The sequence below is a fragment of the Primulina tabacum genome, chromosome 9 (assembly GCF_025594145.1).
Source record: "Primulina tabacum isolate GXHZ01 chromosome 9, ASM2559414v2, whole genome shotgun sequence".
NCBI classification, from domain to species: domain Eukaryota; kingdom Viridiplantae; phylum Streptophyta; class Magnoliopsida; order Lamiales; family Gesneriaceae; genus Primulina; species Primulina tabacum.
The window spans coordinates 26,354,941-26,378,362 of NC_134558.1; the positions used below are offsets into that span (position 1 = coordinate 26,354,941).

The following is a 23,422-nucleotide window of genomic DNA, read 5'->3' on the forward strand; positions in this document are numbered from 1 at the left end:
TCATATTAATTAGAAAATATCTTCAAACATTACGAAAGTTGGCCAAAAAGTCGAAAACATCACTAGGAATGTTCGGCCACCGGAAAAATGCCGATACGGCAGCGCGTGAGGTACACGCGCCGACGGTTTCGGCGCATGACTGGCCTTCTGGCGGCAATGCGCAGCCGGGTTTTTTCCATGACTGGCCTTGTGAGATTTTTAATTCTTGTGTTGAAAGTATTTTCAAATTCTTATCCGATCGATACCAGATTTAAATATCGTCTTATGGAGAACTAAGGTACTCCGGCATTCCGAAAATGTTAGTTCCGGCAATATTTTGGGACGACGGACAATATGTACTTTATCTATGCAACAAGAGGTACAACTTTTGTGTTCAAGTCAACCTCTATTTTGATGTGTAGCTATAAGAAAGGTAAGCGTAGATCACCTTGCTTGAAACGGGTTTCCGTTGCCGTTTTTCGGTATATCTTTGTTTGATTTTCTTGTTCTTGATCGATCCTTTTACATCAACTCCAGTGCCATATTGTTTTAAGATATAAAATGAATAGTTGGTGATTTATTGGAATTTTTCGGAAAGATTTATAGATTTTTCTTCCTCTTTTCCCTTCCTTTCTTCTTCCCTTTCCGTTTTTCTCTCAGTTGGTTTGAGAATTTGAAGAAGAGGGTTCAGATATATATAGCCGAACACATATTTATCCATTTTTATTGTTTTAATTTTAAATGAAAACGTTAATATTTATCCAAACTTAATATTATTATATTCTTGTATCTAATTATTATATCATATTAAATCTAAGTATTGAACCTAATTATAAATTATCTTACATTGAACTTAATAATTATTGTACTTATTACTTAACATATATGTTGAGTTTAATTATAATATTTTATTATGTTTTGGGTATTTGGTCTTAGAATGAGAACCTCATAGTACTTGATGAATTTTAAGTGTATTGTGATGTATTTTAATCTATTTCTAGATACTTTGAAAAAATTAAATTTGTACCGAAAAATAATGTGGTAAAAATAATAAAATTTAGTTATACTAATAAACTTTTAAATGTATTTATGCACCTTTGTGTTTAGGGTGTCACAATATCCCCTCTTTTTAAAAATCTTGTCCCCAGATTTAAGAGTTATTAGAATAAATGAGGATATTGACATCTCATATCTTTCTCTGTTTCCCACGTTGCTTCTTCAATGTTGTGGTTTTTTCATAAGACTTTTATCAACTGAATTGGTCAACCACGAAGTTCTTTTATTCTTTGGTCCAAAATTTTCACAGGTTCTTCTTCATATGTTAGATTTTCTTCCAGATCTATCTGTTGGTGGTCAATCAATTGGGATGAGTCTACTTTGCATTTCCTTAATTGTGATACGTGGAATATGTTATGTATACTAGAGATATTTTCGGGTAGAGATAGACGATAAACCACAGTGCCTATTCGTTCTATCACTTCGAAGGGTCCAACAAATCGAGGATGCAACTTTCCCTTCTTTCTAGTACGCTTGATTCCTTTTCTTGGTGATACTTTTAGTAATACGTAATCTCCGACTTCAAATTTCAAATCTTTCCGCCTCTTATCTACATAACTTTTCTGTCTACTTTGAGCTGTTCGTATTCGTTTCCTGATAAGTTGTATTTTGTCGATAGCTTCTTGTATAATGTCAGGCCTGATTGCTCGTTCTTGTCCATTATTTGTGCCTCTCCATTTATCCATAGCCCAGTTAAGAGGAGAGCGATATTTTCTTCCATATAATGCTTCATATGGTGCCATTTTTATTGAGGATTGATAACTATTGTTGTATGAAAATTCAACTAGAGGCAAGTGCTTTCCCCAGTTTGCCCCAAAATCCAGCACACATGCGCGAAGCATGTCTTCCAATATTTGACTGGTTCGTTCAGACTGACCATCAGTTTGAGGATGTGCTGTTGTGCTAAAATTTAATTTGGTACCAAGGCATTCCTGAAGTTTTTTCCATAATCTTGACGTAAACTTCGGATCTCTATCAGATACTATGGTAGTGGGGATACCATGTAACCGTATAATTTCCTTCTAATAGAGTTCAACCAGTTTTTCCACCCCATATCTGTGACTTATGGGTATGAAATGTGCTGACTTGGTTAAGCGATCAAAGATAACCCATATGCTATTAAAACCTCCTGGGAGCTAGGGTAATCCAGTCACAAAGTCCATAGTTATTTGATCCCATTTCCATTCTGGTATAGGAAATGGTTTCAAAAGACCTGCTGGTCTTTGATGTTCAGCCTTTATCATTTGGCAAGATAGGCATTGTGAAATGAAATCTACAATATCTCGTTTCATTCCTTTCCACCAGAAGTGTTTTTTAATCTCTTGTTACATCTTAGATCCTCCTGGATGAATGCTGATCCGAGACTGATGTGATTTTTCCATTATTTCCTTTTTCATTGAGCTAGGCACACAAATACGGTCATGATAAAATAATATTCCTTGTGAATTGGTGACGAAATTTGTACCAGTACGGAGCTTGGAAACTTCTTGGTCCAATTCTTGATTTTGCTTAATTCTGGTATGAAATTCAGGTTCGATTCTCAATCCGGCCAAGTGCCCACGTGAATGGATGTGTACCCATTCTCTTACTTCTTTCATTTCCAACCAAGCCATGCTAGTCTTTCTACTTAAAGCATCAGCCACTACATTAGCTTTACCTGATTGATAAAGAATGGAACAATCGTAATCTTATAAATATTCAATACATCTTCTTTGCCTCATGTTCAGCTCTTTTTGAGTAAATAAATATTTCAAGCTTTTGTGGTCAGTATAAATATCAAAAGTGGAACCGTACAAGTAGTGTCTCCATTTTGCTAATGCAGACACTATTGATCCTAATTCCAGATCATGAGTGGGATAATTTAACTCGTGATTCTTTAATTTTCTAGATGCATATGCAATAACTTTATCGTTTTGCATTAATACACATCCAAAGCCTTCTTTTGAGGCATCTATGTAAACCACAAATCCTTCTGTCCCTTCTGGTAAAGCTAATACAGGTGCACTAGTAAGCATTTCTTTTAATTTGCAAAAACTTTTCTCACACTCATCATTCCACAAGAAAGGATTGTCTTTGCGAGTTAGCTGTGTCAAGGGAACAGAAATTTTCGCAAAATCTTTAATGAATCTTCGGTAGTATCCTGCTAGGCCGAGAAAACTTCTAATTTCTGTGATGTTGATTGGTTGTTTCCAGCAAGATATGGCTTCTATTTTTGCAGGATCTACTTCCAGTCCTTTCTTAGAGATAAAGTGGCCAAGAAATGACACTTTTTCTAGCCAAAATTCACACTTACTGAATTTGGCATACAATTGATGTTCTTTCGAAGTTTTGAGAATCAATCGTAGATGTTGAGTATGTTCCTCATGACTTCTTGAAAATATCAAAATGTCATCTATGAATATGACAACGAATTTGTCTAAGAATGGTTGAAATATTCGATGCATCATATCCATGAAAGCTGCAGGAGCGTTGGTTAATCCGAATGACATTACCACAAACTCATAGTGTCCATAACGGGTATTAAAAGCCGTTTTGAAGATGTCATCCTCCTTAATTCTCAATTGGTAATATCCTTATCGAAAATCAAGTTTTGAATATACTTAAGACCCTTGTAAGACATCAAATAATTCTTCGACATGCGGTAGAGGATATTTGTTTTTATGGTAACATTGTTAAGTTCTCGATAATCAATGCACATCCTTAGAGTTCTATCTTTCTTTTTTACAAATAATACAGGAGCACCCCACGGAGATGTACTAGGCCGGACGTATTTCTTGTCCATGAGCTCTTGTAATTGAAGTTTAAATTTTTTTAACTCTGAAGGTGCCATTCGGTATGGAGTTTTAGATCTGGGTTGTGCTCCAGGTATTAGATCAATGGAAAATTCTATATCTCTCTGAGGAGGTAAAGTATTGTTCTCTTCAGGAAAAACCTCTGGAAATTCTTGTACAACTGAGATTTCTGAGATCTTGAGTTGATCCTTTGGCTTATTTATCAAAATAAGCTCCGTTATCTTTTAGTATAGCCTTAGCTTCTGCTGTTGATACTATTTCCATGGTATGGTTAGCTTTGGAATTGATTGGATGAGAAGTTTGAAGATAAACTTCTTTTGTGTAGCGATTGAGCTGGGCTTGGTGTCTAAATAACCAGTCCATTCCAAGAATAATATCATATTTCTTGATAGGTAATTCAATCAAATCTGCTAGATATTCTTTTTCTTGGAAGTTTAAGGGACAATTTTTGTAAATGATGTCGGTAATCATTGTTGTCCCCAAAGGTGAACAAGTTTCAAAGCTATATGGTAGCTGCTCAGATAACAGTGGTACTTTATGTACAAAAACTTTTGAGATAAAAGAATGAGTAGCTCCTGGATCAAATAAAGTTTTTGCAGAACTGGATAATATAGTAACAGTACCTTCTACGGCTGCAGTGGGGTCAATTTCCTCTTCTTTGTTTCCTAAGAGAGATAGGCTCGAGCGGGTATCTTTGGCTTTGTTGTGGGTTGAGTCTTCTGCGTTCTTTTTGGACAATCTTGAATACGGTGTTGCTCACTTCCGCAAATAAGACATTTCCCACCTTTTCTCCAGCACTTTTCTTTTTCATGATTTGGTAATCCGCAATATCCACACTTTTTACTGTTGTTTCTTGGAACTTTTCCTTTGACAGCTTCTCCTTGCCTGACTGGTTGTGTTCTTTTTTCAAATTTTATTTTCCGATTGTTATCTTCAAAAAGGTTGGGCTTTCTGATTTTCTTTTCTTCTTCCTCTTTTTTAAGAAGTACCTTGATGTCTTCTTCTACTCGTAGAGCTTGATTGACAGCAGAAACATAACTGGCAACTTCTGTGGATAATGTTGCCCAACGAATATCTAGATTTAATCCTTGAACAAATTTTTTTCTTTTTCTTACCTCATCTTCCATGTAGTGTGGTGCATAATGTATAAAACGATGGAATTCTGCCTCATATTGAGCTACGGTCATGTCACCTTGGACTAAATCCATAAACTCACGTTCTCGGGTATTTAATATAACTTGAGTTATATATTTACCTTCGAATTCTTGCAGAAAATTGTCCCACGTTTTTGGGGTGAAATTCTTTGTCCACTTATGTTCCACCGTACGCCACCAGTTGTGAGCTGCTTCTTCAAATAAGTAAGTGGAAAAATTAAAAATTCACCTTTTGTTCTTTAGAATAATTGAGAATAGAGAATATTTTGTTGATTTTTCTTAGCCAAGATTCTGCTTGATACGCATCTGGTTTGCCTTCAAACTTTGATCGTTTGAATCTCAAATATCTCTCAAGAGCTCGATCATTTGCCTCAATGTGATGTTCTTCAGCTTGATCATGAGGTCGTGGTGGATTTTTCTGACAAAACTGCACAAATTGATGCATTATTTCAAAAATATTTTGTACGTTTTGTTCTTGGGGGGGGGGGGGATTGTGTTGAGCGCTTCTGGAATTTCCACCAGTTGCCGAGTTGTGGTCATCTTGAGAGGGAATTTCTTGTCTGATTCTGGCTTGAGTACTATTTTGTGAAGACGTCATTCTAAACACATAAATATAAAATATGAACATATCTTGCACTATATTTATATATATATATATATATATCATAAATGTACATAGTTATGTGATAGGGTAAACAGTCAGTTTTATTTATAAACAATACATGTTTCAAATATTTACGATACCCAAGCATATTACAAACAGAACTAGCAAACGGGGTCATCATGCCTACAAAAATTGATGACCTTGATAATCATCATACCTATAAAAGATGATGATTATTAATACTATTTATATATTAGTGTCAAATAGTCATTGTCTTCATATCTCATCATCTGAGAGATCTATAAAAGTTATGTGGCTCTTGCCTTCATTTGTGCCTGTGGTTCCCATGGTAACATTCTGATCCGTATTTGGCAGTGATGTATAAGGTTCAACTGGGTCCGGTTCATAACTAAGCTCATTAACATTTTTACTTTCAGGTATGATAGTCATTGGAACAAGTTCATCTACTCCAAATACAAAGTTTTCCCCCGTGAGATAAGGAAGAAATTCAACTTCAGGTGACTGTAACAGATAATCTTCTATCATAAAGGGGTTTTGATCTATTGTTGTGTTCATGACTCCAGGACATTCTACAAAAGGGGTTGGTATATACTGTGGAATATTTTTAGTCAAACTACTACCTCCGGTTTCATATGTGTTAGTGAGGGGAGGAGTTGTGATCTGATTATCTTGATTTGTGTAAGATGGCCCGATAACCCCCAGGTTCCATTCCTTGGATAGACTGATAAACCAGTTCATGCCCATGCATGATTAAGTGGTCAATGTGGATCGAAGGGTGTGATACTCCTTTTAAGAAACTAATCAAACCTCGGTCATAGAATTCATGCATGTCTAGTAAATATATGGTTGTCTTTGAGGACTTAGTGAGTTTAAATTAATATATAGCTTTTAAATAAGTTAAAATAGCGCTTCATAATAATTATGCATGAAGTAATAGGCATAACAAATTAGATGTTATGAATGCAATGAAATGTTAAAATTACTAAGAATAATAGATAAATGAAAATTTCATAAATTAACATTGGTGGCTCTAATTGAGCACTTATAAGATCATTTTACGAGTCGGGTGAACCATTCTCCGGACCGAAATATTCGGTGCGCATTGTTCACATGAACCATATACCCGGGACTTTTGACCCGTAGTTCATTGGACTCACTTTTCGGGCCAAAGCCACGTTGTCCAAAGGACTCAATTTCCGGACCGAAATCCGTTGTCCATGACTCCATTCATTAATGGTATATCAATCCGTTCATAATTATGCAAGAAAATATATCAGTAATTGAAATGAACTGGGGATGATATTTGAACATTAAATAAATGCTATTGAAATTTTCAGGCCAAATGTCAAAGGCTTTAATAGAAGAATGAATAGTATATTTTTCACCTGTTAACTTACAGTTTAGGCTTGATTAGTAATCCGAGTTGCTGGAGCAAGTCCTAAAAATATATTATGAATGATATTTATATATTAGAGTTTTAAGTAAATAGTTGATCATTTCCAGATTATTTTTGTTCAGAATTTAACCCGGTTGATTTTACTTAAGTTTTCAAAATTCATATTAATTAGAAAATATTTCCAAACATTACGAAAGTTGAACAAAAAGTCGGAAACATCACCAGGAAAGTTCAGCCACCGGAAAAATGCCGATACGCCGGCGCGTGAGGTACCCGCGTCGATGGTTCCGGCACGTGACTGGCCTTCCAGCGGCCACGCGCGCCCGGGTTTTTTTCCAGCTTATGTAATTTTGTGAGATCTTTAATTCTTGTGTTGAAAGTATTTTCGAATTCCTATCCTATCGATACCAGATTTAATATCGTCTTATGGAGAACTAAGGTACTCCGGCACTCCGAAAATGTCAGTTTCGACAATATTTTGGGACGACGGACGAAATGTACCTTATCTATGCAACAAGAGGTACAACTTTTGTAAGGCCCGAGATTTTATTACCGTAATCTGAGATTAATCTGAAATGATTTATTTATTAATCGAGATGATTATAAACGGAACGGATCAGACCAGGAGAGCCGAAGGAAGATTTGACATGAGATGTAAGGAGAAGTCCTCGCGCACATGCACGACGTGTTGGGCGCACATGCGCGAGGAAGGCAGAACCTTTCGCGCATATGCGTGACGTAGATGGCGTACATGAGCGGGATGGGCAGAATGTTTGCCGCATATGCGCGACGTAGATGGCGCATATGCGCGAGCTGACAGAATGCTGGTTCGAACTACCGGCGCATATGCGCGACTTTGTGCGCGCAACGTGCAGAACATGCACGATGCCACTTGCCTTGCTGCATGTCTGGTGTATATATATATATATATATATATATATATATATATATATATAAGAACAAGCCAATCTTCAGAAAAAAAAAAAGAGGAAGTCAAGAAGCTCCAATTCCTTCGGGTGAGAATTTGAGTGTTACGCAAAATCCGTCCGTTTGTTTTTAAATCCGACTTCAGTACTGTGTTTCTATCAACGCAGGCTACAACTGGACGTAAGTTTTGTTACGTTTAGACATGATTTGAAATTATGATATTGTAAGAATTGAATATGAATCAGATATGATGTTTCGGCTACAGTAGGCATTGTATAATTGAAGTCAGATTAAAGAATAGACTGGTTATACAATTGTTATGATTTTCAGAGTTGAATTGATTGAGATTTGATATCAGAGTTGAGTTATTACTGATTTTAAGTGTACCGATATTGAGATTAGGAATTGTATTGATACTGACTATGAATTCTGGTAGTATCTTTGTGATGTTGAGATTGATGGGGATATCGAAACTGTATCGTTATGCCGTCGAAACATCAGTTCATTTAGATTGATCAGATTCAGTAATGATTTCGATTGTATCGTGATATCGTTGATATGAATTAGATTGTACCTTGTTCAGATATGGATCAGATTATGTATTGATTTGAGTATTGATCAGAACAAGTCTTGAATTGAGTTATATACTGATATGGTATTTATATGACTTGTCATTGCCAGACTGGGTATGGACAGATTGGAATACAAGACTTCGTCTTCATCAGACCGAGAAGAGAAAGGTATAAATTGATGTTAATTGGGAGATCGACTTGAGTTAGAGTTAACTCGAGTTTCCCTAAACCACATACTTGTATGGTATTGTTTTTATACATTTGTATTTTAATGATTATGTTTATTCTATTGAATTAGAAGTAGAAAGCAGAGAGCTATTGAGTGAGAGTCACTGACAGAGGGGTTAGATTTTGACAGTATAGTCACTGACCCATTGCACATTGTCAGACTAGGCTTAGTCTTGGTAGATACGCCAAGGCACTGGACGTTTGGTGTATCGATATGCTTAAGATACAGACATTGTTCTTATTGTAGATTATTCGATACAGCTAGACCAAAGTCCAGAAATAAGAACGTACCGCCACCGCGATTGGTAGTAGTAGGTGGGAGACTTGTTACGTTCTTATTCACCGGGATCCCTAGATTAGAATGAAAGATGAGTCGAGTCTTAGATATCGAGACTAGAACTTGATTACAAAGTTGTATTGATTTATGTTTCGTAGATTACGATTCAGATATTATTTACAGATTGGTATTGATACATGTTGTTTGATTATGCTACATGTGATAAGATATAATTCATGCTTTTATGTTAATTCAGTTAATTGCATGTATACATTATTTATACTGGGATTTATTCTCACCGGAGTTATCCGCCTGTTGTCTTGTTTGTATGTGTGCATGACAACAGGTGGGACAGGATCGGGGTCAAGAAGACGATGAGAGGAGACAGATTAGAGTGGTGATTCCGGACTTATTGTAGATATGGTTTTAACACTTGGAATCTAGTAGTTGAACCTTAGTCTAGTTTCATGATTATAGTACATTATTGTACTTCTATACTGAGATGTATATTAGTAAATTCCATTACGTTCTGCACTTGCATTTTAGAAAAAAAGAAAAATTTTTAGACCCTGTTTATCTGAATTGATAATTAAATCCCAAATATTATTAAGAAAATGATTAGCGTCTGGGTCCCCACAACAGGTGCTATCAGAGCGATAGATCTTTTAGACTGAGATAGAAGAGAATGAGCGGGATAGATAGATTGAGTTTTCTTTCCTTGTATGTGATTGCTAGCATGAGATTTATTTTAATGTTGATTTACATTGTGTGTGCTAGCATGACATTATGCTTTACTGCTTTAAAATACATGTTATCTAATTATCTGATTTGAATTGGTAATATGTATTATTGAGTATGAATCAGATTTGATTCTTGATCAGCAGTAAGATGATCAGAGAAAGATTGGAACAGATTTGTAGTATTTGAGTACTAATGTTTTGATAAGCAGATATACCTCCACGGAGAATTCCAGAAAGGGGTAGTACTTCGACTGAACAGATAGATGTATCAGAAACTCAGATGGAAATACAGTTGGAAGAGTTTCAGTTATTTTAGCCACCGATTCTGAGTGGTATCGAGACGTCTGAAGATTGTGAGAACTGGTTTGATGACATAGAAATACTGTTTGATTTACTTGATTATTCAGATGAGCAGAGAATTAAACTGATATTTCACCAGTTACGAGAGACTGCCAGGAGTTGGTGGATTACAAGTAAAAGAATGATAGAACAGAGAGGTACAGTGATTTCGTGGGAAATATTCGGAACTGAATTTTATCGAAGATTTTTCTCAGTTTCGTACCGGGAGGACAAGAAAGCAGAGTTTGAGAATTTGAGACAAGGTCAACTGAATATTGAAGGATATGTTGCTAAATTCTCTACTCTACTGCGTTTTGCTCCTCATGTAATTGGGAATGATGAAGCTGTAGCGAATCAGTTCATCAGAGGATTGAACTCGGAGATAGTTGCATTGATGAATATGCAGCGACCTTACCATTTTGTTGATGCCTTGAGTAGAGCGAAGAGAGCGGAGGCGAGTCTGATTAGACAACTAAAAAGGGTGTGTGCGATGCAACCCCAGATACATGCAATCCCCTCTCCGATTTGATCGCGGCAGCACGAGTGGAAAGCAAGATTTGCTGAAAGCTCGAAAGAAGCCATTCAAGAAGTTAGGGAGTGGTTCATCTAGTTCCAGTGGTTCAAACTCGAGTTATACTGGAGTTTACTGCAGAATGTGCGGAGGAAGACATCCCACGGAGCAATGCTAGGGAGTGACTGGTAGTTGCCATATCTGTCGACAGTCTGGACATTTTGCAAGAGTCTGTCCACAGAGAGTTTCTCGCAGATTTCAGGGAGCTGGATCATCTGGGTGTGGTGATCGAGGAACAGACCCAGGGCACACTTGATGATATAGTAACAGGTACTGATCTTTTACGATATGTGGCTTATGTATTGATATATACACTAATGCATTTTCTACGATTATCTTTGACTGAGTTGCATTGATATATGCTGTACCTGTTGGGTCTGTATTTACTGTAGTATTGATTCCCTTATTTTTGGGAAAGAAAGATTGATATTGGAGATTTCTGTGAAATAACGTATACTACAGTAAGATGAGAATAAGATTGAGTTAGATTATGATGTACTTGTGTTTTCTGATTTGACCGCATTATTGATATTAATATGCTGAACAAGTACAGAACTATTATAGATTCCTTTCAGGAGAGTATAAAATTCAGACCACATATGGCTGATGAGTAGAAATTCAACGGTAAGGATTCTAGATTTAGAATTCCTTTGATATCTGTATTGTCTAAGACTCGATTGATACAGAAAGGAGCAGATGGTATCCTTATGTATTCAGTAGATGTACTGAAATCGAGCCTAGCATTGGTAGATTGCCAGTGATGTACGAGTTGGCTGATAATTGCCAGATAAGATTTCAGATTTGCTTTATATCAGAAAGATAGATTTCAGAATTGAATTGATATCAGGTACTGTTGTTGTTTTAGAATTCAATACAGAAGGATATTGAATGTACAGAATGATACAGAATGAATTGAAAGAATTAAAAGATCAGTAGAAGAGTACCGACCAGGAAGTTACATCTGATTTAGTGTTTCTCTATGGCATGTTTCAGTATGTTCAGAGATATTCTGATGATTTCATGCTGGTTGTATCTATGATATTTTGATATACTTGCAGCATCTGATTGATTGAATCGAATATCTGAAGATTGTATTGAATACTTTGAAAACTGTAATTATTGTATACAGAAATTATTCAGATATGAATTCTGCTTGAAACAGATTGTATTCAGAATATGCGATATCTGAAGTTAATATACCGATTGATTTTGACACAGTTGAGATCAGAATCAGTGACTGAGAATGATACCGATATCAGAGAGATCAGAAATATAAGAAATATCAGAAATTTCAGAAATGTCAGAAATTTATTTGTGTCTGAGTTGGCAGATTATCTTATCCGATTATGTTTTGAGCTGCTTGAGAATTGTTAGCTTCTAGATAAATATTTGATACAGATTATTTAAACCGAATCAGAGCTGAATTCGAGAATTTCGGCAGTTCAAAGATTTAACCAGAATATTCAGAACTTAAATTCGATAATCAGAGGAGGACATCGATCAGAGTGACATATATGTGATTTTTACTGTATAAGAATGATTATCTTGTGACGTCAAATATTTCAGAATTGTACAACCGAATTTGATATCGATAATCAGAACCGAATACCAGGTAGGTATTTTTCTTTAGTTTATATTATTAATTGATTTCTTGTGCTGCATAGTTCGAATTTGAAATGACAGATAGGGTCAGAAACGCACAGAAATGGATTCAGTAGTCGTTCAGGTAACAGAAAGTGTATGATAATATTCGGACAGACAGCTTTGATATAGACAGATTAAATCAGTTATGATAGAATTTATACTGAAATGTTGGCAGAATTTTACTGATATCTGAATTGTCAATAAATGAAGATAGAAAAATAGAAATCAGAAGATTTATTACAGAATTTGTATATTTCTTACTAGACCTAGGGAGTATATTTCGATGAATTTCGTAATGAGACCATTGCAATACTTTCCAGATTATGATATGATATGATTGTGATTGACAGATTGTTCAATCTATATCTATTATTTTGTACAAAATATCGTACAAACATGACCAGAGGACAAAGATCGATGTCAAAGAAATGGTCAGATTGACCAGAATGTTGAAATAGATTATATCAGATTGTGAATTTTGATTGAGTTTGTAATTGTGGCAAAACATACCATGAACTCATTCATATATTATCCACCGACGGACAGATAGCCAGAGTGTACTATCCGGATATTGAGAGATATCCAGAGAGTTGCAGTGCTGGATGCTAGCACCAGTTGACATGACATATTGTCACTATATGACTTATTGTATAACGATAGCTATCAAACGAGTATTAAGATAACTACAGATGAGACATTGTACAGTGAGTACTGCGGATTTCCTCTGAATGGGAATAATATCTCAGAGATACCTGAGATAGGGTCTGATACGGTCAGAGATATGACAAAGAAAAGGTAGCTAATTCAGAAAAGAATGAAGATAGCTCAGACCAGACAGACTTAATATGCCAACGTCGGATGGTGACGATTGGTATTCGAGGCTGAAGATTTAATATATCCTTGAATGGGATAAACAGATTTGATAACAGCTGATGGTAGTGATTTGTTATGAGCTGTGGTTTGGTATATACGGATGTTATATAGCCAGTACTGCGAGATTGATTTTGTCAGAGCTATTTTGAGAGATAGAATCTAATATAAGATTGAGATTTCAGAATGGATTCATTAAAATGAGTTTCTGATTTAAACTCGTTATACATTTCTTCTAATAGATCTGAATTGATTACTTACGAGTTTGAGGACGAACTCAGATCTAAGAGGGGGAGAAATGTAAGGCCCGAGATTTTATTACCGTAATCTGAGATTAATCTGAAATGATTTATTTATTAATCGAGATGATTATAAACGGAACGGATCGGACCGGGAGAGCCGAAAGAAGATTTGACACTGAGATGTAAGGAGAAGTCCTCGCGCACATGCGCGACGTGTTGGGCGCACATGCGTGAGGAAGGCAGAACCTTTCGCGCATATGCGCGACGTAGATGGCGAACTACCGACGCATATGCGCGAGTTTGTGAGCGCATATGCGCGCAACGTACAGAACATGCACGATGCCACTTGCCTTGCTGCATGTCTGGTGTATATATATATATATATATATCTTCAGAAAAAAAAAAAAGAGGAAGTCGAGAAGCTCCAATTCCTTCGGGTGAGAATTTGAGTGTTACGCAAAATCCGTCCGTTTGTTTTTAAATCCGACTTCAGTACTGTGTTCCTATCAATGCAGGCTACAACTGGACGTAAGTTTTGTTACGTTTAGACATGATTTGAAATTATGATATTGTCAGAATTGAATATGAATCAGATATGATGTTTCGGCTACAGTAGGCATTGTATAATTGAAGTCAGATTAAAGAATAGACTGGTTATACAATTGTTATGATTTTCAGAGTTGAATTGATTGAGATTTGATATCAGAGTTGAGTTATTACTGATTTTAAGTGTACCGATATTGAGATTAGGAATTGTATTGATACTGACTATGAATTCTGGTAGTATCTTTGTGATGTTGAGATTGACGGGGATATCGAAACTGTATCGTTATGCCGTCGAAACATCAGTTCATTTAGATTGATCAGATTCAGTAATGATTTCGATTGTATCGTGATATCGTTGATATGAATTAGATTGTACCTTGTTCATATATGGATCAGATTATGTATTGATTTGAGTATTGATCAGAACAAGTCTTGAATTGAGTTATATACTGATATGGTATTTATGTGACTTGTCATTGCCAGACTGGGTATGGACAGATTGGAATACAAGACTTCGTCTTCATCAGACCGAGAAGAGAAAGGTATAAATTGATGTTAATTGGGAGATCGACTTGAGTTAGAGTTAACTCGAGTTTCCCTAAACCACATACTTGTATGATATTGTTTTTATACCTTTGTATTTTAATGATTATGTTTATTCTATTGAATTAGAAGTAGAAAGCAGAGAGCTATTGAGTGAGAGTCACTGACAGAGGGGTTAGATTTTGACAGTATAGTCACTGACCCATTGCACATTGTCAGACTAGGCTTAGTCTTGGTAGATACGCCAAGGCACTGGACGTTTGGTGTATCGATATGCTTAAGATACAGACATTGTTCTTATTGTAGATTATTCGATACAGCTAGACCAAAGTCCAGAAATAAGAACGTACCGCCACCGCGACTGGTAGTAGTAGGTGGGAGACTTGTTACGTTCTTATTCACCGGGATCCCTAGATTAGAATGAAAGATGAGTCGAGTCTTAGATATCGAGACTAGAACTTGATTACAAAGTTGTATCGATTTATGTTTCGTAGATTACGATTCAGATATTATTTACAGATTGGTATTGATACATGTTGTTTGATTATGCTACATGTGATAAGATATAATTCATGCTTTTATGTTAATTCAGTTAACTGTATGTATACATTATTTATACTGGGATTTATTCTCACCGGAGTTATCCGCCTGTTGTCTTGTTTGTATGTGTGCATGACAACAGGTGGGACAGGATCGGGGTCAAGAAGACGATGAGAGGAGACAGATTAGAGTGGTGATTCCGGACTAATTGTAGATATGGTTTTAACACTTGGAATCTAGTAGTTGAACCTTAGTCTAGTTTCATGATTATAGGACATTATTGTACTTCTATACTGAGATGTATATTAGTAAATTCCATTACGTTCCGCACTTGCATTTTAAAAAAAAAAGAAAAATTTTTAGACCCTGTTTATCTGAATTGATAATTAAATAACAAATATTATTAAGAAAATGATTAGCGTCCGGGTCCCCACAACTTTTGTGTTTAAGTCAACCTCTATTTTGATGTGTAGCTGTAAAAAAGATAAGCGTAGATTACCTTGCTTGAAACATGATTCCGTTGTCGTTTTTCGGTATATCTTGGTTTGATTTTCTTGTTCTTGATGGATCCTTTTACATCACCTCCAGTGCCATATTGTTTTAAGATATGATGGAATTTTTCGGAAAGATTTATAGATTTTTCTTCCTCTTTTCCCTTCCTTTATTCTTCCCTTTCCGTTTTTCTCTCGGTTGGTTTGAGAATTTGAAGAAGAGGGTTCAGATATATATAGCCGAACACATAGTTATCCATTTTTATTGTTTTAATTTTAAATGAAAAAGTTAATATTTATCCAAACTTAATATTATTATATCCTTGTATCTAATTATTATATTATATTAAACCTAAGTATCGAACCTAATTATAAATTATCTTACATTGAACTTAATAATTATTTTACTTAATTACTTAACATATATATTGAGTTTAATTATAATATTTTATTATATTTTGGGTATTTGGTCTTGGAATGAGAACCTCATAGTACTTGATGAATTTTTAAGTGTATTGTGATATATTTTAATGTATTTCTAGATACTTTGGAAAAATAAAATTTGTACCGAAAAATAATGTGGTAAAAATAATAAAATTTAGTTATACTAATAAACTTTTAAATGCATTTATGCACCTTTGTGTTTAGGGTGTCATATTTGGTTTTACTAAGAATCATGAGGAACCCTGTGTGTATAAGAAGGTCAGTGAGAGTGCTATGACATTCCTGGTGCTTTTTGTTGATGACATTCTACTCATTGGGAATGACATAGGGATGTTGCAATCAACTAAAATATGGTTAGAGAGTAAGTTCTCGATGCAGGACTTGGGTGAAGCATCTTTTGAAATTGGAATACAGATCTATAGAGATAGATCAAGAAGATTGCTTGGTCTCACCCAGTCCACATACATTGATACCATCGTGAAGCGGTTCTCGATGGATGAGTCCAAGAAAGGACATCTACCAATGTGTCATGGCTTGTCCCTATCCAATTCTATGTCTCCCAAGACTGATGCAGAGATAGCGGCGATGACACGCATTCCGTATGCATCCGCAATTGGTAATATCATTTATGGGATGATATATACACGTCCTGACGTGGCTTTTGCACTAAGTGTAGTGAGTAGATATAAACCGAACCTTGGTCTTCCACACTGGAAAGCTGTGAAAGACATCCTCAAGTATTTGAGAAAGACCAATAAGTTGTTCTTGGTCTATGTGGGTGGAGAACTGAAATTGGAAGGCTATACCGACTCTAGCTTCCAAAGCGATATCGATGACTCGAAGTCAACCTCTGGGTTCGTATTCATGCTCAATGGTGCTGCTGTCTCTTGGAAGAGTTCCAAGCAAGACAGTACTGCGGATTCCACCACTGAGGTCGAATACATTGCTGCATCAGCTGCAGAAAATGAGGCTGTTTGGACTAAGGAATTTTCTCCAAGAGTTGGGCGTCATTCCTAATGGAGTTGCTCCTGTCCCGGTGTTTTGTGACAACATGGGAGCTATAGCTCAAGCAAAGGAGCCAAGGTCTCATCAGAAATCCAAACATGTTTTGAGAAAGTATCACATCCTCCGAGAGATTGTGGAAAGAGGAGAAGTGTCGATTGACAAAGTCGGCTCCGCATATAATGTTGATGATCCACTAACTAAGCCTTTACCTAGGACCATTATTCGAGAAGCATCGCGAATCGATGGGTTTGAAGTATATGGGTAGTTGGCTCTAGTGCAAGTGGGAGATTGTTAGAGTAGGTGCCCGTCGAGCCAAGTGTTGGCCGAGTGTTCACAATGAAACTCTATGTATAAACAATCTTTATTTTAATAATATCTGAAATTATTGTTTTGGCATATCTTTATCTGTATACACACTGCTAGTTGCATAGATAAAGTCCTTGAATATACAAATAGTAGAAAGAATATGAGATGCTCATATGATGAGTATCATGAAACTCATATTTGGAATACTGTATATTCTAAACAGTTCTTAGTCGATTCAGCCGTCGCTAAGAAGGATATAGGCCGCTCGAGTTTGAGACTAGTATCTGCGATGTGAGTACCATGTTTTATTGGTAGGGGGCATTGTGATGTCCGAGCATGCAGATAGGTGATCCTGGTAGAGTGCACTGAACAACCCTCCATATATGACTTTCCAAGTCGTTCTCACTTATCGAGTGGAAACGTCCTAGTTTATGGTTGTACACCATTAGTCCTTATGACCCGGAACAACATTGAGACTCTATGTGCTAGCATTGCACTTTGACTTGTTTACCAACTCTCATAAGATCATCAGGTGGCAAGGTTGGGTGTTTTTTCGAAACATATAGGAGTCGATGCATTGTAGTTGGGGATTCACCGCTTACCTTCGGGTATGGATATCCTATGTGATCTCATGCATATGTAGTATGAAATCTCTGATCAGAATATGGTGGTAATTATGAAAGGGATTTCATAGATTACACCATCGATGCAACTACAACATGACACATAGTATCGATTCTTTGACAGCTCTCGATATACCAATAGTTGTCAAATCGGTCATGATATATGAGTTGAAGGGACCGTATTGTACGCTAACCATAATTGAATGGTTCTTACAGGCACTATCATTTGATATTAGGGAATCATGTAAGCGATGCTGCTAGGCGTTTAACATGATTGGTTGGGTACTATCAGACCTGAGTTCTGACGTTCTTATTATCAAGGAGTTGATAAGTAAGAATGGAGCAATTGTGGTATGCTCATATAAGGACATGTTTAGTCACGAATCACATTAAGATGTGGACCCACGGCTAGTTGTATCAATGAACCATTGAGGATCACACAAGTGCTAACTTTCTAGATCCCGTTGAGAAGTAAAAATAGTTCAATGTGTTGAACGGCTTATAAAGGAGTTTATAAGCGCAAAGAAAAATAGAAGTATGATTTCTATAAGGATAATGTAACTTATAATTTATGGAAGTGTTCCTAAATTAAAAGTTGGTCAAATAAATAATGTATTTGAAAATTTTGATTTTCATAAACATTATTATGGATTAAATTAAATTAATTCAAGTGTTGAATTAATTAAACACTAGTGGACCTAGTAGTGTCCAAATAATTAAATCAATTCAGGTGTTGAATTAATTAAATAACATTGGGCCTTGTAGAGCCCAATTAGAAATAATTATTAAACTAGTGGGTTTGAGTAAAATCAAGTAAGGTTTAAATGGTCTCAAATATGTTTGAAATATTTTAATTAAAGTCCATGGGCCTTGTAATTATTACAAGCCCAAACAAATTGCATGCTTGGAAGGTGAAGGGTTGGAGGCAAATTTTGAGTTAATGGCATGACATACACATGCAAATTTTTGCTTCAACATTTTCTACAACCAAGAAAGTTTCCTCCCCTTCTCTCCTACACCTCTAGGGCAGAAATTTTGAAGCTTATTCTCCTTCATTTTGCTTCTTCAATTGTTGAAGATTGCATACACTTCTCAAAGAAAAATGCCTTACATTTTCTAGTGCAAGTGTAAGGTGGATCTTCCTTGTTGGTGGTGAGCTTAATTTTTGAGCAAGTAATGCTCATTGGAAGCTTGTAGAATAGTATACCATTCAAGAGCTAAGGTATTTACATCTTAGTTGGAGCCATAATCAATCTTAAGAGATTGATAGGTAAGAATTTCTAAAACACCCTATAAATGTCATTTTGTATTTTATTGTATTTGCTACACACTATAATTTAGGGTGCTCGATTTTCTTGTATGAAAAATAATTTTGAAACTTCTGTTGCGCATTCGGGCACCTTAACCGATCCCCTTTCAAGGAGCACAGTCAGCATCTGAGAACAATATTGCAGACACTACAGGATAGACGACTGTATGTCAAGTTCAGCAAATGTGAGTTCTGGCTTGACAAGGTGGCATTCTTGGGCCACATTGTATCTCAGGATGGCATAGAGGTTGACCCCAGCAAAGGGAAGACAGTCAGAGATTGGCCGGTTCCTAAGAGCGTGACAGAGATCCGTAGTTTCTTGGGATTGACAGGCTATTACAGGAAGTTCATCCAGGGCTTCTCTTCTATTTTGGTGCCTATGACCGCCTTGACAAAGAAGAACGCCAAGTTTATCTGGGGATCTGAGTGTCAGGAGAGTTTTGACAGACTGAAGCAGGCCTCGACCACAGCACCAGTGCTAGCTATGCCATCAGGACAAGGAGAGTTTGTGGTCTATACAGATGCATTGAAGCTTGGTTTGGGCGCAGTTATGATGCAGCAGGACAGAGTAATAACCTACGCGTCCAGACAGCTGAAGGTCCATGAGAAGAACTATCCGACTCATGACCTCGAGCTAGCAGCAGTGATTGCTCATCTATCAGTGCAGAGATCACTACAGGCTGAGATTCAGAGATTTGAGCTTGCAGTTTATGCCAGGGGAGAGGCCCCGAATCTTGCTACTCTGACAGTATAGCCGACTCTGAGAGACAGAATCCAGACATGACGGACTTCTGATGAGCAGTTACAGAAGTAGAGACAGAGGGACGAGGCTAAGGGCCAGAGACTGTATACAGTTGTGGACGGCATAGTCAGATATAGGGGCGTCTATGGGTTCCTGACAGTGATTCCCTTCGAGCAGATATCTTGAGCGAGGCCCACCGCATCCTGTACTCCATCCATCCAGGGAGTACAAAGATATATAAGGATCTACAGACTCTGTATTGGTGGCCAAGCATGAAGCAAGATATTTTGTGATTCGTCTCCGAGTGTTTGACTTGTCAGCAGGTTAAGGCAGAGCATCAGAGACCTTCAGGGAAGCTGAGACCACTCCCTATTCCCGTGTAGAAATGGGAGAATATTACTATGGATTTTGTGACAAGGCTTCCGAGGACTACTGGAGGATTCAATGCCATCTGGGTGATTGTTGATCGGCTCACTAAACCAGCTCATTTCCTACTGATCAGGAAGACATTCACCATGATTCAGTACGCAAAATTGTACATCAAGGAGATAGTCAGACTGCACGGGATTCCAGTGTCCATCGTGTCAGACAGGGATCCAAGGTTCATGTCTGCATTCTGGAAGAGCCTCCATCAGGCGTTAGGTATGAAGCTACTTCAGTACTGCTTTTCATCCTCCGATAGATGGTCAGTCAGATATGGTGATTCAGATTCTGGAGGACCTACCTCTTTTGGAGTTCACATACAATAACAGTTATCAGGCAACGATAGATATAGCTCCATACGAGGCACTATATGGGAGAAAGTGTAGGTCGCCAGTTTATTGGGATGAGGTGGGAGAGCGAGCAGAGTTGGGTCCGTGATAAACATAAAAAAAAATTGTACATTAATTAAATGTTTTATAATATAAATATATAGTTTTTGTTTTATTAAATGTTTAAATATTATATGTTTTATAATAAATTGTATAAAATATAAGTTGTTGTGTAATTACAAGTTTTTACTATTTTTTACAGGTTCGATAAAACAAGAATAAACTTGGCGTTGCAAATGGGATTAAGATGATTCTTGGACCTGTAGAAAGTTGATGTTAATATCTACAATATTGGTGTCAAGCATGAGATAAAAATCCTCTCACAATTGGGATCAAATTAAGCAACAAATAAAGTTACCAAAGGAGTGGCAGTTTTACCATGCTCTAGTATTTTGACCATATCTCTCAAATTACTTGGTCAAATGATTTGAAAAAAATACCACAACTAGACAACTCAATTATCCACATGTTTCTTTTTATGTGAAGAAGCAAATTCCAAGAAGAAGATTTTCAAAAGTGATGTGTAATATAATATAATATCTTGGAACACCAATGAAGACTTTTGTGTAAAAAAATAATATTTTATTTGTGGTTGTCTCCCCAAATTTGGCTATAAATCGGGGTGCATTGTAATGTATTGAGATATCCCTCATTCTATGAACAAACCTTTGAGTTAATAATATTTCTCTCTATATTTTTCCTTTATTTTTTCATTTAAATATAATTAGCATGTTAATTTCATATTCAAAGTTTTACACTTTGAATAATGAATAGCTAACTTCCTAAAGTTGAGATGAAAAGGTGAAACTCTTGGCATGATAATAAGGTTACTAAAAGGTAAGAATCTATGTTTTATATTATTTAATCATTATTTATTGTTTATGTTATATTTATTTCTTTAAGCATTTTTATACCCTACTTATAAGTGGGAGTTTTGATTTATTGTTGCTATATGTTACACTAAATTCTTGGAACCATTTAAATGTTAGTTTGGTGTTACCAACCATTAAAAGTGGATGCCTTGATTTATTATATATGAATATATTATAATATTAAATTCTTGGAACCATTTAAATGTTTGTTTGGTTTTACCAACCATTTAAAGTGGGAACCTTGATTTACTATATATAAATATATCATAATATTAATTTCTTGGTACCATTTAAATGTTAGTTTGGTTTTACCAACTATTTAAAGTGGGAACCTTGATTCAGTGTTTACAAATTTATATAGCACAATAAATACTTGACCACATTTATAAGTTTTGGTATATATTATATACTTATAAGATAATAATATATAACATAATATAAATATGATTATTTAATATATTGGAACCATTTTATTAAGTGGATTTCAATAATGTTCGTTAATGTTAACTTTATTAAAATACCAAGAGTGGATCCTTTAATCTCAACTACTTAAATTAAAATTTGAACAATTAAAATTTACCCATTAAAGATTCAAACAATTAAAATTAAAAAAAACAAAAACAAAAACAAAACAAAAAGACATTGTAGTGGACTTGTAATTACCTTAGCTTCCCTGTGGATACGATATTCGGACTCACCGAATTATACTACTTGTGGACAACCTGCTCTTGGGAGTGCAACAATCAAAGTCGCAACAAGTTTTTGGCGCCGTTGCCAGGGAAGTATAATTTAATTTCAAGTCTATTTAATTTTGTTTATAGTTTATTTTTCTTTATTTAAATTTTTATTGCTTTTGTGTGTTTTTATTTTTTTTGCATTTGCATTTGCATGAGCATTTGGTCACGTACACTTAGTGGTCGACTCATTCGAAATAACCCTTTATTTTTACAAAACATGGCGGAAGAACCCATCCAAGAAAATGAAGATGAAATTCAATCTCAACATGATCATGATAGACGAAGAACACTTAGAGATCACATGAATCCTACACGTACTAGTGCACCTTCATGTCTAGTTTTTCCCCCTGATGCATCTCATTTCAATTTTAAGCCTGGTATTATCCAACTTTTACCCAATTTTCATGGCTTAGATTCTGAAAATCCATACATGCATTTACGAGAGTTTGAAGAAGTGTGCAACACATATAATGATCTAAATTGTAGCATGAACACCATTCGACTTAAGCTTTTTCCTTTTTCTTTAAAAGATAAAGCTAAAACTTGGCTACAAAATCTTAGATCGGGATCCATTCGAACTTGGGATAAATTGCAACAACAATTTTTGAAAAAGTTTTTTCCATCTCATAGAACAAATTCTTTCAAAAGGCAAATCATTACTTTCACTCAAAAACAAGGAGAAACTTTTTATCAGTGTTGGGATAGATACAAAGAATTGCTTAATCTTTGTCCACATCATGGTTTTGAAATTTGGAGAGTTGTTTCTCAATTTTATGAAGGTTTAACACCTAAAGATAGGCAAATGGTTGAATTTATGTGTAATGGAACATTTGAAGATAAAGATCCAAATGAGGCAATTGAGTATCTCGATTCATTAGCTGAAATGCTCAAAATTGGGACACTATAGGTACAATTGAACCATCAAACAAGATTCAATCTCCTACATCTGGTGGAGGTATATACACTCTCAAAGATGAACATGATCTTCAAGCTAGATTTACCTCTTTGGCAAGAAAAGTTGAGACACTTGAATTGAAAAA

The 23,422-nt window shown here is 35.9% G+C and overlaps 1 protein-coding gene and 1 non-coding gene across 2 annotated transcripts; both read right to left on the reverse strand.

Annotated features, from left to right (window-relative positions):
- Window positions 1-1,241: 1,241 nt before the first annotated feature.
- Window positions 1,242-5,014, reverse strand: LOC142504330 (uncharacterized). The gene is made up of 4 exons (XM_075617209.1): window positions 4,612-5,014; window positions 2,825-3,607; window positions 2,501-2,692; window positions 1,242-1,762 (listed from the first exon to the last, which is right to left on the reverse strand). Exons 1-4 carry the CDS (start codon window positions 5,012-5,014, stop codon window positions 1,242-1,244), a joined length of 1,899 nt encoding a protein of 632 aa, XP_075473324.1.
- Window positions 5,015-23,017: 18,003 nt separating this feature from the next.
- Window positions 23,018-23,126, reverse strand: LOC142504694 (small nucleolar RNA R71). The gene has a single exon (XR_012804317.1). It is a non-coding gene; the product is annotated as a small nucleolar RNA R71 (small nucleolar RNA).
- Between the last annotated feature and the right edge of the window lie 296 nt (window positions 23,127-23,422).